The following is a 13,320-nucleotide window of genomic DNA, read 5'->3' on the forward strand; positions in this document are numbered from 1 at the left end:
TCCTCGATGAATCAAACCACAAAGCTTTGAAGACATTTCTCTTCAACATAGCATACAAAAACAATCCTTGAATCATACTACTCAGTACATCACCCATACGCTCTAAAACACTTCGACACGACCTTACCCATTACCTTCTAATTAATTCCTCTCTTATTTCCAATTTATTACCGACTGTATATAATACTATGTAATGATCATACCAAATTAACACCCTGTAAGCCACATTGAGCCTGCAAAAAGGTGGGATAATGTGGGGTACAAATGCAATAAAATAAATAAATAAAATAAATAAAACGGAATACAGATGAGCAAATTGTGTAGAAACCCTATTGTAATGAGATGCACTAACCTTTTCCGATTGTCTTAACGCTGGAAAATCTAACAAGAGGTCTGTACCTGTCGTTAGGGCTGCACGGGATTGAAAAACGTCTATAAATGTTACAAAAAAAATTGGGGAAAAAAGTGCTCGTCAGCAACGTCCTTTATGGACGTGCTTCACTCAGCTGAGAGACCTGGAAGTCTCTCACAGCGCGATTAGTTCAGCCCCCCCCCCCCGAGGTCGCTGCTGCCGCTCCCCCTCCCCCCTGCATTGAAATGACAGCTTCCCGCAGCCCCGGCCTCCCCGCCATCCTCCGCACCCCCATGGCCCCGCCCCTGTCGCCCCCCCTTGAGGTCGTCACGCCGCCGCCACTCCCCCCGTCCACCCGCCCCCCTCCGTCTGCCACCGGGCCGGGCCCTCACAGCACCTCTCACCTCCGTGTGAAGGCATTGCAGCAAGCAACAAGTGATCGCTTCCCTTTGGACTTCCCTCATTTCCTCCGTGGCCCGCCCTCGTCTAACATAAGTAAACTTATGTCAGACGAGGGCGGGCCAGGGAGGAAAGGAGGGAAATCCAAAGGGAAGCGATCAGCTGCTGCTTGCTTCAGTGCCTTCACACGGTGAGAGGCGCTGTGAGGGCCCGGCCCTGTGGCAGACGGAGGGGGGCAAGTGGAGGGGAGAGCGGCGGCGGCGACGACATCAGGTGGGGGCGGCGGGGGAGGGGTCCCGGGGGTACGGAGGCGGGGCTGCAGGAAGCTGTCGTCATTTCAATGCAGGGGAGAGGGGGAGCAGTGGTGATCTCGGGGGGGGGGGGGGTGGGGGCGAAGGGCGTCCATAAAGGACGTCCATAGGCACAGCTCGTCTTTTATATATATAGTGAAGGACGTCCATAAAGGTCGTCCATAGGCACAGCTCGTCTTTTTTTATATATAGTGAAGGATGTCTATAAAGGACGGCATGCGCAGAGCAGCCAGCATAACGCTTGGCTGCTCTGCGCATGCTCGACCAGCCGACTGTTTAACGATGGAATAGAGAATGCAAGTGAGCTACAACGAGCAGCTCATTTGCATTCCTATTCCTTACCGATTCGCTAAGGAAATCGGTAAGGGAAGGGCTTTAACGATTTTTTAGTGCATCTTGCCCCTAGTCCTTAGTGGAGCGCAGGATCTGATGCAAAAGGTAATGTTGCTAGGGCCGCTTGATAACAGTGATCATAATATGATCAGATTTGATATCTGCTTTGGAGTAAGTACACACAGGAAATCAACATGTTAGCATTTAACTTTCAAAAATGAGACTATGATAAAATGAGAAGAACAGTGAAAAAAAAACTCAGAGGAGCAATTGCAAAGGTCAAAATTTACATTAGGCATGGATGCTGTTCAAAAATACCATCCTAGGAAGCTATTAAAGCGAAAAGAAAATCCTTCAGAAAATGGAAGAAGGTTCCGACTTTAACAAAGCTTACAAAAGTCACCCTCAATGATATAAATCATCCCCCAAACCACCCAAGCACACCTAAAACACTTCCCACACAACCTATCCAACATCCGCCCATCTAAATCCTCTTTTACCTCAGCTTATGATCAACTGTATTTAAACCATGTACTGACTTTATCATAACCTTACTCTGTAAGCCACATTGAGCCTGCAAAAAGGTGGGATAATGTGGGGTACAAATGCAATAACCGCTCCTGGGAGGAAGGTAGGAGGGGTCCAGAAGCTACTGGAAGGGAAGAGGGCAACAAAAAGGATAGTCCGCAAAGGAGCTGGAGGAGAGTGATAGAGGGAGAGACAGATGCTCCTGAGGGTAAAAGAACGGGTCAGCCACTCCAGAAAGAGCTGTGAATCTGCCCTGCTTGTGAAGCTACAGGCATAAGCTTGTCATGGACCTGCAGTACCTAAAGGTTGATAGGGACATTGGGAGAATGTCAAGAGCTATGGAGAGCTGCAGGCTTGCTTTAAAGGCATAGTAGGTGGAAATGTAACTGTTTGACCCCCAGCCCTGGGAAATGGTCGTTGGGAGGGTTCGACCATTCCCCCTCTGCCTTCATTAGTCCTGGGAGGCAGAGGTTAGGGCAAAGGGCCAAAAGAGTGCCTTTGGGGACCAGAGAGGCACAGAGCTGGTGAGAAACAGTGAGAACCACCTGAAGGATTTTACAGAGGATAATTCCTGGGCAGGAGTCAGAAGGCTGGGAGGTGCCAGAGAAGAGCACCAAGGAGTAAAGCTGAAAGAAGTGGGTCATTAGAAGATGCTGCTGGGAGAAGTACTGCTCTATACTGAGTACTGAGTTAATGGGACTGGTGAAGCTAAGATAGTCCTGTAGTTGCAAAGTAAGGAAGCAGTACTACTGTGTCACCTTGTCTGTTGAAGCTAAGACTGTATTCCTGTTGTAAAGTACAATAAAACTGGTGGTTGACAAACAGCGCTGTTCAGAAGTTGTGTCGTGGGAATACAAGGAGAGCATAAGCACCAGGGCCAGTATACCCATGACAATAACTTATAGAATTCTATAAGTTACATATGTTGCATGGCACACTTAGGAATGCCCATTTGCTCCTGTCACTGAACTGGCATGCAAATTTGAGTTTACACTAGTACTCTATAATGGCATCTTGGCACACAGATGCCATCATACAGTTGGTGCTCAGCGAATATGAGGCGCCAATTTATAGAATTGCCCCCCTCCCATATAAGCAGAAATAAATAGTACATTTTTACATTTATTTTCAAATCTGATCCTGTAAAAACTGCCTTACCTCAAGAAGCCATGGTTTAAGTTTTTTGTCCAAAATAATATCAAATCCCAAAACTTCAAAGCAGACGCTCTCACTTCCTGTTGGATGTCCAGGTCTGCACATACGGTAGGCATGAAGAACATGTGGTTCTGCTACTATCAGAGTCTTCACCACTAATTCCTGGGAGAAAATGTAAAATAAAATAGTTGGAAAAGCAAAAGAAACCTAAGTATTTTGAAGCAGAAGAAAAATAGCATGCTTTATTCTCATATTAGCCATTAACCAGCTTTTATTAAGATTGAAATGGTGTGGTCTATGACTAGATACTTATTTTTCTACTTTTCCACACCTAATAGGACATGTCCTGTCCCCTGAGAAAGGCAATAAAAGATCAAAAGTCCAATAGGCCAATTATTATTTGGTAACTGACCTTTTTTTTCCCTTTTCTCTCCCCCTTCCTACATGTCTGGTGAGAGTTCTGAAATTTGCTGTCGAAACACATGAACCAGGTCTCCCTCAGGACTTGGTTTACATCTAAGAATGACATTATAATACCAAGGAACCACATAATCAAGTGTTTCTGCTTTGAGCCAGCTACATACACTAGAAACCCTGTAGTTTGTATTAGTAAAAATATAGGGTCTGATATTCACAGGGGTTTAACCAGGCAGGAGAGGTAGTGCCGCTGAACATCAGCTCTAACTGGTCATTCCCTAACTGGCTAGGTTGGGGTAGTTTGGGTAGAGTTGCAACTTACCTGGTTAACGGCGATATTCAGTCACTAACCAGCAAAGTAATGTGGATAAAGTTAGGACAGCAAAAAAGCTATCCTAATTTTATCTGCTAAATTAACCAGGCACCAGTTTGAATATTGGCTGGTGACCAGATACCCAATTCCAGAAGCTAGACATGACCCAGCACGATCTGGTGTTATTTCAGCCCACAGCTGTGAGTGGTTTACAAGCCGCTTAATGCCATGGGCTTCAAATTATGCCTATACTGTTTTGGCCAGACTTCCCAACCCAGGTAGGTTTAGGTCTCAAACCAGGACTCCCTGCATAATACAAAACTGTAGCCACCTATTTATCAATATCTTCCTCCATTTAAGTAAAAAATACAAAGTAATAGCAATCTAGTCAGAAAGATATCCTTATCACACTGCCGCTAATGTACTAGTTTAGGTACTTATGGGATTTTACCCTGCACTGTGGCTTGTAACCTGAAAAATTCCTGTATTACCAAAAAGGAAACTATGTTCAACTGACTATGATACAAGCCAAGGACTCTTCTTTTAACAGAATTTGCCTAGGGTACCAAATTATAATACATGCTTTGTGATTACTGTAACTCAGAGTGACAGCTGATGTCACACATGCTGTCCAGTCAGTCTTGAATCAAGGCCTGGAGATGAATCGTGCCATCAGTGATCTATACTAACATCTGAGATGAAGATGGAACATTTTATAAATTAGTTCCCTACTGAAATATCATTCCAGAATTTGCTGACATCATGATCATTCATCTGTAGGAACTCAGTAAACCATCGGATAGAGCGCTTGCTGCCTTTATCTTCTGTTTCAACCTGTTCAAAGTTCTCATTATGCTTATTGACAGAGTAGTTGGTCAGGTGCATGTACAGCTGGCTCTACAATACAGAAAGAGAGTAAACATTTCCAGTATTTGCAGGAAGCAGAACAAGTGAGAACAATATATGCAGTAATTCTTCATTCACTGTCCAAATTTGTAATGTAAGAATTTATTTCCTATTTACTGAGGTAAACATTGAATAACATAACCATCATTATAGTACTACAGAATTCAGTATTTTGATTAGTTTATGACAGCTGCACTGCAGATATGAGCTGTCAATTTTCATTTAAGCGATAACTACATAGAAAAGAAGCATGTACACAGCCATTAACATAATCCCATGATGCTGTTAAATTTAACTGCCACAGGCAAACTGGTTCACATGCCAGGGAAAATGTTTAAACTAGGTGGCTCTCTCCATCTGTCCCATTCTGGTTGAAAGAGCTATTTTATTCTTTTCTTATCTCCTTTGTTGTGTAAGCCACTCCTGGTGAGGTTTAAGCTCTGGATAAAATATTTCTTTACATAAAGAAACAGATCCACCTCAAGCACAGAAGAGTATTATGGTGGTGGGTGGGGGGGAGTTATCAACATGGGCTACCATTTTTACTACAACTCATGATACATTAGCACAGGTCCCATTTTATGCAATGAGACCTAGTTACTAATAACCCAGGTTAATAAAAAAATAACCAGTCTTAGAAGTAGTCCAGGTTGATAACTTCATCCCTCAATCTTTTGTTCCAGTGCTAGCCTCAAACCTGTGTAATTAGTGCTGTGAAATTGGGTTTGGGTGGGTATAAGAAATGATGGAACTGAGTTTCCCACTGGCCTGATATCTCTCATTCCATTTTAACATATCACCCATCTTCACTGAAACATTTTTTTTTTGGGGGGGGGGGGGGGGGGCATGTGATGGTGGCAGCTTAAGCGGATGTCGCGAGGCTTAGTTCTGCTCCTCATTCTCAACCAACCCCAGTTTTAGACTTTATACATTATGGAACAAGAGTGTGGAGCCTAATTTCAGGAACTGGGCAATGGCATTTTGAGATCATGAATGGCAAAAGTTGTCTACAGCATGCCAGTCAAAGCGACAAGACTGAACAAGAAGAAAGTATGGACACGTCGATAAAGATGACGGTGCAGCAAATCGGTGCATCTATGGATGAAATGCATGAGGACACTGTTCGAGCTTCTGTGAGACACTTCTCCCAACTCCTAGATGATAAATTAGCTAAATTACATACCTCTATGGAGGATATCAAAGATTGTGTGGCAGGTCATGCTGCACGCCTTCAGCAGGAGGAGGAACGCATTTCACCAAAAGAAGACCACAAAACAGCAGCTGAGAAGTGGCTCCTTGTTAGACTGTGTCGAGGACCAGGAGAACCGCAGGAGGTGAAACAACATACGAATCATCAGATTACCAGAGATTATTAAGGACAAGGAATTGCTTGAGGTGATAGAACGTTGATTGCCTCAAGTTCTGGGCCTTCCTCAAAGTGCAGGCAAGGAACAGATAGAGAGGGAACTCCGCATTGGCGCACATCAGAAGAGGCTGCAAGACCGAGGTCAGTCATAGCGCGGTTCTTAAATTATGCACTCAAGGCCAGACTTTTGGATTTATACAAGTAAAAGCGCAATTTGGAATACAATGGCAGCAAACTGCTGCTCTTTAAAAACTTCTTGGCTAGTGTCACTGAACAGCGTAGGGCACTTGTCCCCTATTATTCCTAGTATTTGCTAGAGGAATCAAATTTGCATTCCAGTACCCTGTAAGAGTGTGCATCATACATGAAAATTGATCGGTGACCCTGACTAAAATGGATGAACTTTGGGCCTTCTTGGAAAATGTCCCTCTTCAGTTAACTGGATTGGAAGATGGGGTCAATAGTCAATGTGTCAGGAACTCTCCTGTTGTGGGTATCTCATTACAAAACCTAGCAGAATGCCCCTTCATGTGTAGGGTGCTCTGGAGGCACTTCATTTCTAAGAAACCACATTCGATTTTTTTTCACTGTCCCCAAACTTGCATACCTAGTGCTTTAGGCCCCTGGAGGAAGTGTGGGGAACTCCAGATATGCCACATCTAATTATCAGGGGTGGTATTGGCTTATGCCCCATCAGGGGATCAATGCTTACTGTTGTGGGCCTCCGAGCGGGTACTATTACATTGGTCTGAGTGCACTAACTGCTCCCCACTGATGCCACATTTCATACCTAATGGACACCAGCTTTGACTTTATGAGGAGTTATCACTTTTTACTGCTCTATATGGTATTTCATGACTCTGTTATTCCTCTGCAACTATTTAGATTTTTTATGGGGGGTTGTAGGGGCGGGGCTATGTACTGGATTAGACTGGCTGGGAGCCAGATTCGGAGTAATAGGAGGTTGAATATGCGTGAGGTACTGTGTATGGTGGATTTGTTGGTGTGTGTGTATTTGTGAACAGGATATTTGTGGGAATTACATTTTGAGGGGGCTACAGCTTATCTTTTTCTGGGGGGGGTTAGACAAAGGGGTGGGCTTTGTTATTGGGAATTGAGGTAGGTTCTGGAGGAGTGAGGGAAAAACCTGTGTCCTGAGCTTACAAGTTATTATGGGTATTCCGACATGTGCCCAATGTTTCTTACAGGGGCGGTTCAGCCGGGAGACCGTCATTAGACCTTTAAACAGCCAGCAGTGGTTATATGTATTAGTTACTTCACTTAGTTGGGTTGAATAGTTTACGCTTTGCAACTTTCAGCGTAGATGGAATACATTTATCTGTAAAGCGTACAAAAACAATAGTTACTGAAAATGCAGGAAGGTTGATATCCTGCTCATGCAAGAGACCCATCTTACTAATTCATTGCATCCCAAATTGAGGAAAGACTGGATGGGAGAACTTGTATTTGCTTCCTTTAATGGTAGGTAGTAGGGGGTTGCGATTCTTATCCACAAACAGTTAGCATATGTGGATTGGGACGATTAAGGGGAGGAAACTTGCCCTGTGTTCTTTATACACACCCAACATATATTCTCATAGATTTTTGTCCACCTTGCTGGCCAACCTGGCCCCACTACAAGATTATCAATTAGTAGTGGGAGGGGATTTCAATATAACAGCTGATCCTCTGCAAATTGTAATCATCCAAAGCAAAGACCCAAAGAAGCAGGAGGAAAAAAAGTTAACTTTATTATGAAAGATTTGGGGCTGTAAACAATAGAGAATCCACGAACGTGGAGAACTCAAAGAAGTCCCACGGATAATTACAAAATAACAGAGAAGTGGGTAAAAAACCAGGAATCCCAGAGACTGGATCTCGATGAAAATGAACTAAATTTTATTGAACAGTATATTGACTCGACACAACGTTGTGTTTTGGCCAAAAGGCCTACATCAGGAGTCTACAAATAAAACAATACAAAACAATATTTGTAAAGACAATAATAAATACAAATAATGACATGAAAAGAAACAGAATGCACATGCAATTTGCATACTTTACAAATACAACACGATATAAAATAAAAAAATGAATATTTAAAAACACTGAATAATGTAAAGAGCAAACTGCAAAAATATTATAATAATAAGCAATGAAATTTCCTGAAAAAAATGAACTTGCACAAATTGAAACCGTCAATAAAGTAAGTTTAAAATTGAAAAATAGGACCAACCTAAATACTGGAGTAGAAATCAATGACAATGATCCAGAATTAACAATGCTGGAATATGCAGTCTGTATTTGCAATGGTCTGTGGAGATAGCAGAATGTAAATGCTATGATAACACTGTATATTAAAAGAAAAAGGAAACAAAATGGGAAGACCACTATAATATGGGGCATAACCGGAACCAATAAAGTAGTGCATAATATGACTGTTTAGAATGAGGGCTATTTTAACCAAGAAACAGAGGATAAGTCATTGTGCAACCACAGAAAGAACCTTGACACTAAACTGACACTAAGCGCTGATGACGTTCTAGAATGAACACCGATATGTATGAAAAAATCTAAAAATATAACAGGATATCGATGCTGAAGCAGTCCTGTATGAAAAAAACGTAAAATCAATAGAAAAACCAATAAAATTTGTATCATTGTACTGTGTACTTTTCTAGACGTAAAAAATAAAAAATGAATGACCAAACTGTTCAGGAAATTTCATTGCTTATTATTATAATATTTTTGCTGTTTGCTCTTTACTTTATTCAGTGTTTTTAAATATTCATTTTTTTATTTTATGTCATGTTGTATTTGTAAAGTATGCAAATTGCATGTGCATTCTGTTTCTTTTCATGTCATTATTTGTATTTATTATTGTCTTTACAAATATTGTTTTGTACTGTTTTATTTGTAGACTCCTGATGTAGGCCTTTTGGCCAAAACACAACGTTGTGTCGAGTCAATATACTGTTCAATAAAATTTAGTTCATTTTCATCGAGATCCAGATTTGGGGGCTGTTGCATTTGGTGTATGTTACATTCTGAAAAGCGCAATTTCAACTTTTTCTCCCAGATAAAGTATATGCGCACTTAGATTATATATTTTTAAATCCAGTATTTTTGCCCTCAGTAAGAGGAGCAGAAATAAAGGATGGGGTGGTGTCAGATCACTACACGTTGATGTATCTTTGCCTATTGCCAGGGAATACATTGTATAACTGAAGAATGAAACCAACCCTTTATTTGGACCCTGATTTCAAAACCATCCTACTTCAGGAGTGGGAGCATTAGCTTACTGATAATAACCCTCAAGAGGTAAGCCCAGTAGTGTTTTGGGAGGCCAGGAAAGCAGTTATGAGAGGAAAGACTTTGGAAAAGACTACCAGAACAAGGAAAGTGAGGGAGTGGAGGAGTAGAGTGGAGGAGTGGCCTAGTGGTTAGGGTGGTGGACTTTGGTCCTGGGGAACTGAGGAACTGAGTTCAATTCCCACTTCAGGCACAGGCAGCTCCTTGTGACTCTGGGCAAGTCACTTAACCCTCCATTGCCCCATGTAAGCCGCATTGAGCCTGCCATGAGTGGGAAAGTGCGGGGTACAAATGTAACAAAAAAAAACAACAACAACAACAAGATATTGTTAGATCTGACCAAACAGCTACTACACTCACTAAGAGGCAATCTCCACCGAATGGAGGAAGATTCTGTTAAACAAAAATATTACAGCTGCACGTTAACTGTGATTAATGCCACAATTAACACATTAATCATTAACCACTATTTAAAAAAAAACAATTGCGGGTAATGATTTGCAGCACTCCGGAAGGGGAGGAAGAGATTCCCTCTCCTATCTGCATGCCCAGTCGGGAATCTCTTCCTCCCCTTCTGGACCACCGGTGACTTTCTTCTCCCCTCCTCTCCCGGTTTACCTTGTTATTTGCAGTAAATCTTTCCCTGCAGCGGCAGTGTATTGAAACGCTGCTTTGGCTTACACCAAGCCTTTCCTTCTGACCCATCCCGCCCTTGTCTGATACAACTTCCTCTTTTCAGAAGGGGGTGCTGGGTCAGAAGGAAAGGCCCAGTGCAGGCCCAGGCAGCATTTCAATACTGTTGTATTGTCACTGCAGGGCGAAAACTTACTGCAAATAACAAGGTAATCAGGGAAAGGAGAATCACCGGCGGTCTGGGAGAGATAGTGGATGGGCAAGTGAGGGAGGGAGGAGGGAATTGAGAGAGAACATGGGTGGGAGAGGGGAATTGAGAGAGAGTGAGAATGGGTGAAGGCACAGGGGGGCACATGAGAGAATGGGCGAAGGCATGGGGGGTACATGGAGAGAGAGAGAGAGAGAGAGAGAGAGAGAGAGAAATAGAATGGGTGAAGGCATGGGGGCATGAGAGAGAGAATGGATGAAGGCTCCCTCCGAAGCAACAGGACCTGTTCAATGGCTGGTGGGGTGGCTGAAGCCCTGCCAGCCAAAGAAATCCACTGCCTAAATCACACCCTTCCTCCTCGCACTGCCTCAAGAGTGAGGAAGTCAGCAGGGTGCCTCCAGCCACCAACATTTGCACTCCCCAAGCATGCTGAGTTTGTGCATGAACTGAGCATGCTCAGGGAGTGCCAGCATTGGCAGTTGGGGGCATTCCGCTGACTTCTGAGGCAGCACAAGGAGAAAGGGAGACCCTTTGGCAGTGGATTTCTTCGACTGACTTCGGCATCCCCACCAGCAAAAGGTATGGTGGGGTTAAATGGGCAGTATTCACAATGGAGAAGGGTAGTTAGTGGGGTTCCTCAGGGGTCTATGCTAGGACCGCTGCTTTTTAATATATTTATAAATGATTTAGAGTTTGGAGTAACTAGCGAGGTAATTAAATTTGCTGATGACACAAAGTTATTCAAAGTCGTTAACTCGTGACAGGACTGTGAAAAATTACAGAAGGACCTTACAAGACTGGGAGACTGGGCAGCTAAATGGCAGATGACGTTTAATGTGAGCAAGTGCAAGGTGATGCATGTTTGAAAAAAAACCTGAATTATAGCTACGTCATGCAAGGTTCCACGTTAGGAGTTACGGACCAAGAAAGGGATCTGGGTATCGTCGTCGATAATACACTGAAACCTTCTGCTCACTGTGCTGCTGCGGCTCGGAAACGAATAGAATGTTGGGTATTATTAGGAAAGGTATGGAAAACAGGTGTGAGGATGTTATAATGCGACCGCACCTTGAGTATTGTGTTCAATTCTGGTCGCCGCATCTCAAGAAAGATATAATGGAATTGGAAAAGGTGTAGCGAAGGGCGACTAAAATGATAGTGGGGATGGGACGACTTCCCTATGAAGAAAGACTAAGGAGGCTAGGGCTTTACAGCTTGGAGAAGAGACGGCTGAGGGGAGACATGATAGAGGTTTATAAAATAATGAGTGGAGTGGAACAGGTGGATGTGAAGCGTCTGTTCACGCTTTCCAAAAATACTAGGACTAGGGGGCATGCGATGAAACTACAGTGTAGTAAATTTAAAACAAATCGGAGAAAAGTTTTCTTCACCCAACGCGTAATTAAACTCTGGAATTCGTTGCCTGAGAACATGGTGAAGGCGGTTAGCTTGGCAGAGTTTAAAAGGGGGTTAGACGGTTTCCTAAAGGACAAGTCCATAAACCGCTACTAAATGGACTTGGGAAAAATCCACAATTCCGGGAATAACATGTATAGAATGTTTGTACGTTTGGGAAGCTTGCCAGGTGCCCTTGGCCTGGATTGGCCGCTGTCGTGGACAGGATGCTGGGCTCGATGGACCCTTGGTCTTTTCCCAGTGTGGTATTACTTATGTACTTATGTATGATATCTAATGTGGGGGTGGGAAGTGGGGAAGGAGAGGATATGCGTGTCCCCAATCCATCCCTGTGCCCCCCCCAGTACATCCCTATGCCACCCCCCCCCCCCCCCAATGAATAGCTGGCTATACCCTGACTTTAATCACGATTAAAACTTTTAATCGAGCTGCAGCCCTAAAAATATATATTGAGGTTAGGAAACAGATCAAGGATGTCTTAAATCAAAGGGCACACAGAGATATACAGTTATATAAAACGATGGTACTTACCTGTAGCTGATGTTCTCTGAGGACAGCAAGCAGATTATTCTCACATGTGGGTGACGTCATCCGATGAAGCCAAGTGCAGATGCTGATTCACTAGAGAGGCAGAAAGTTCTAGCAGCGTCCCACCGCGCATGCACTGGTGCCTTCCCGCCCAGCGCTTGAGAACGGGTCATGTGGAGGGGCATTTTCGAAAGGGACGTGCAAGTTGCGATTTGGACGTGCTTGCAAAATGGTGAAATCCAGGGGCGGGGAAACCTGTATTTTTGAAACAAGATAGACGTCCATCTTTCGTTTCGAAAATATTGTCAGGGACGTCCAAATTCTTAAATTTGGACGTCCCTAGATTTGGTCCGCCTTAGACATGGACGTTTTTGACTTTCGTTGATTTTCGAAACCAAAGACACCCATGTCACAAACGGCCAAATGCAAGCCATTTGGTCGTGGAAGGAGCCAGCATTTGTAGTGCACTGGTTCCCCTGACATGCCAGGACAGCAACTGGGCACCCTAGGGGGCACTGCAGTGAACTTCTTAAATTGCTCCCAGGAACACAGCTCCCTTACCTTGTGTGATGAGCCCCCCAAACCCCTCCATAACCCACTACCCACAACTGTACACCACTAACATAGCCCTTATGGGTGAAGGGGGGCACCTATATACGGTACAGTGGGTTTGGAGTTTTAGAGAGCTCACTGTTCCCAACACAAATGTAACAGGTAGGGGGGGTTTGGGCCAGGGTCTGCCTGTATGAAGTGCACTGCAGTACCCACTAAAACTGCTCCAGGGACTTGCATGCGCTATCATGGACCTGAGTATGACATCTGAGGCTGGCATAGAGGCCGGCACGACATATTTTGAAAGATGTTTTTGAGGGTGAGAGGGGGTTAGTGACCATTGGGGGAGTAACAGGAGGTCATCCCCGATTCTCTCCAGTGGTCATCTGGTCATTTTGGGCACCTTTTTGTGCCTTAGTCGTAAGAAAAACAGGCCCGGGTGAAAACGTCCAAGTGTTCGTCAGGGACGTCCTTTTTTTTTTTTTCAATTATGGGTCAAGGACGTCCAAGTGTTAGGCACACCCAAGTCCCGCCTTCGCTACGCCACCGACACACCCCCTTGAACTTTGGCCGTCCTTGCAACTGAGTGCA

The 13,320-nt window shown here is 43.9% G+C and overlaps 1 protein-coding gene across 4 annotated transcripts in view; it reads right to left on the reverse strand.

Annotated features, from left to right (window-relative positions):
- TTLL7 (tubulin tyrosine ligase like 7) overlaps positions 1-13,320 on the reverse strand; it is a 324,337-nt gene that overhangs the window by 214,358 nt on the left and 96,659 nt on the right. For all 4 annotated transcript variants that reach the window (XM_030206297.1, XM_030206296.1, XM_030206298.1 and 1 more), the window contains 2 exons: positions 4,541-4,705; positions 3,082-3,240 (listed from right to left, as the gene is read on the reverse strand). In XM_030206297.1, coding sequence (XP_030062157.1) covers positions 3,082-3,240; positions 4,541-4,705 — 324 coding nt within the window. The remainder of the gene's footprint in view (positions 1-3,081; positions 3,241-4,540; positions 4,706-13,320) is intronic.

This window comes from Microcaecilia unicolor, chromosome 6, assembly GCF_901765095.1.
Source record: "Microcaecilia unicolor chromosome 6, aMicUni1.1, whole genome shotgun sequence".
Lineage (NCBI taxonomy): Eukaryota > Metazoa > Chordata > Amphibia > Gymnophiona > Siphonopidae > Microcaecilia > Microcaecilia unicolor.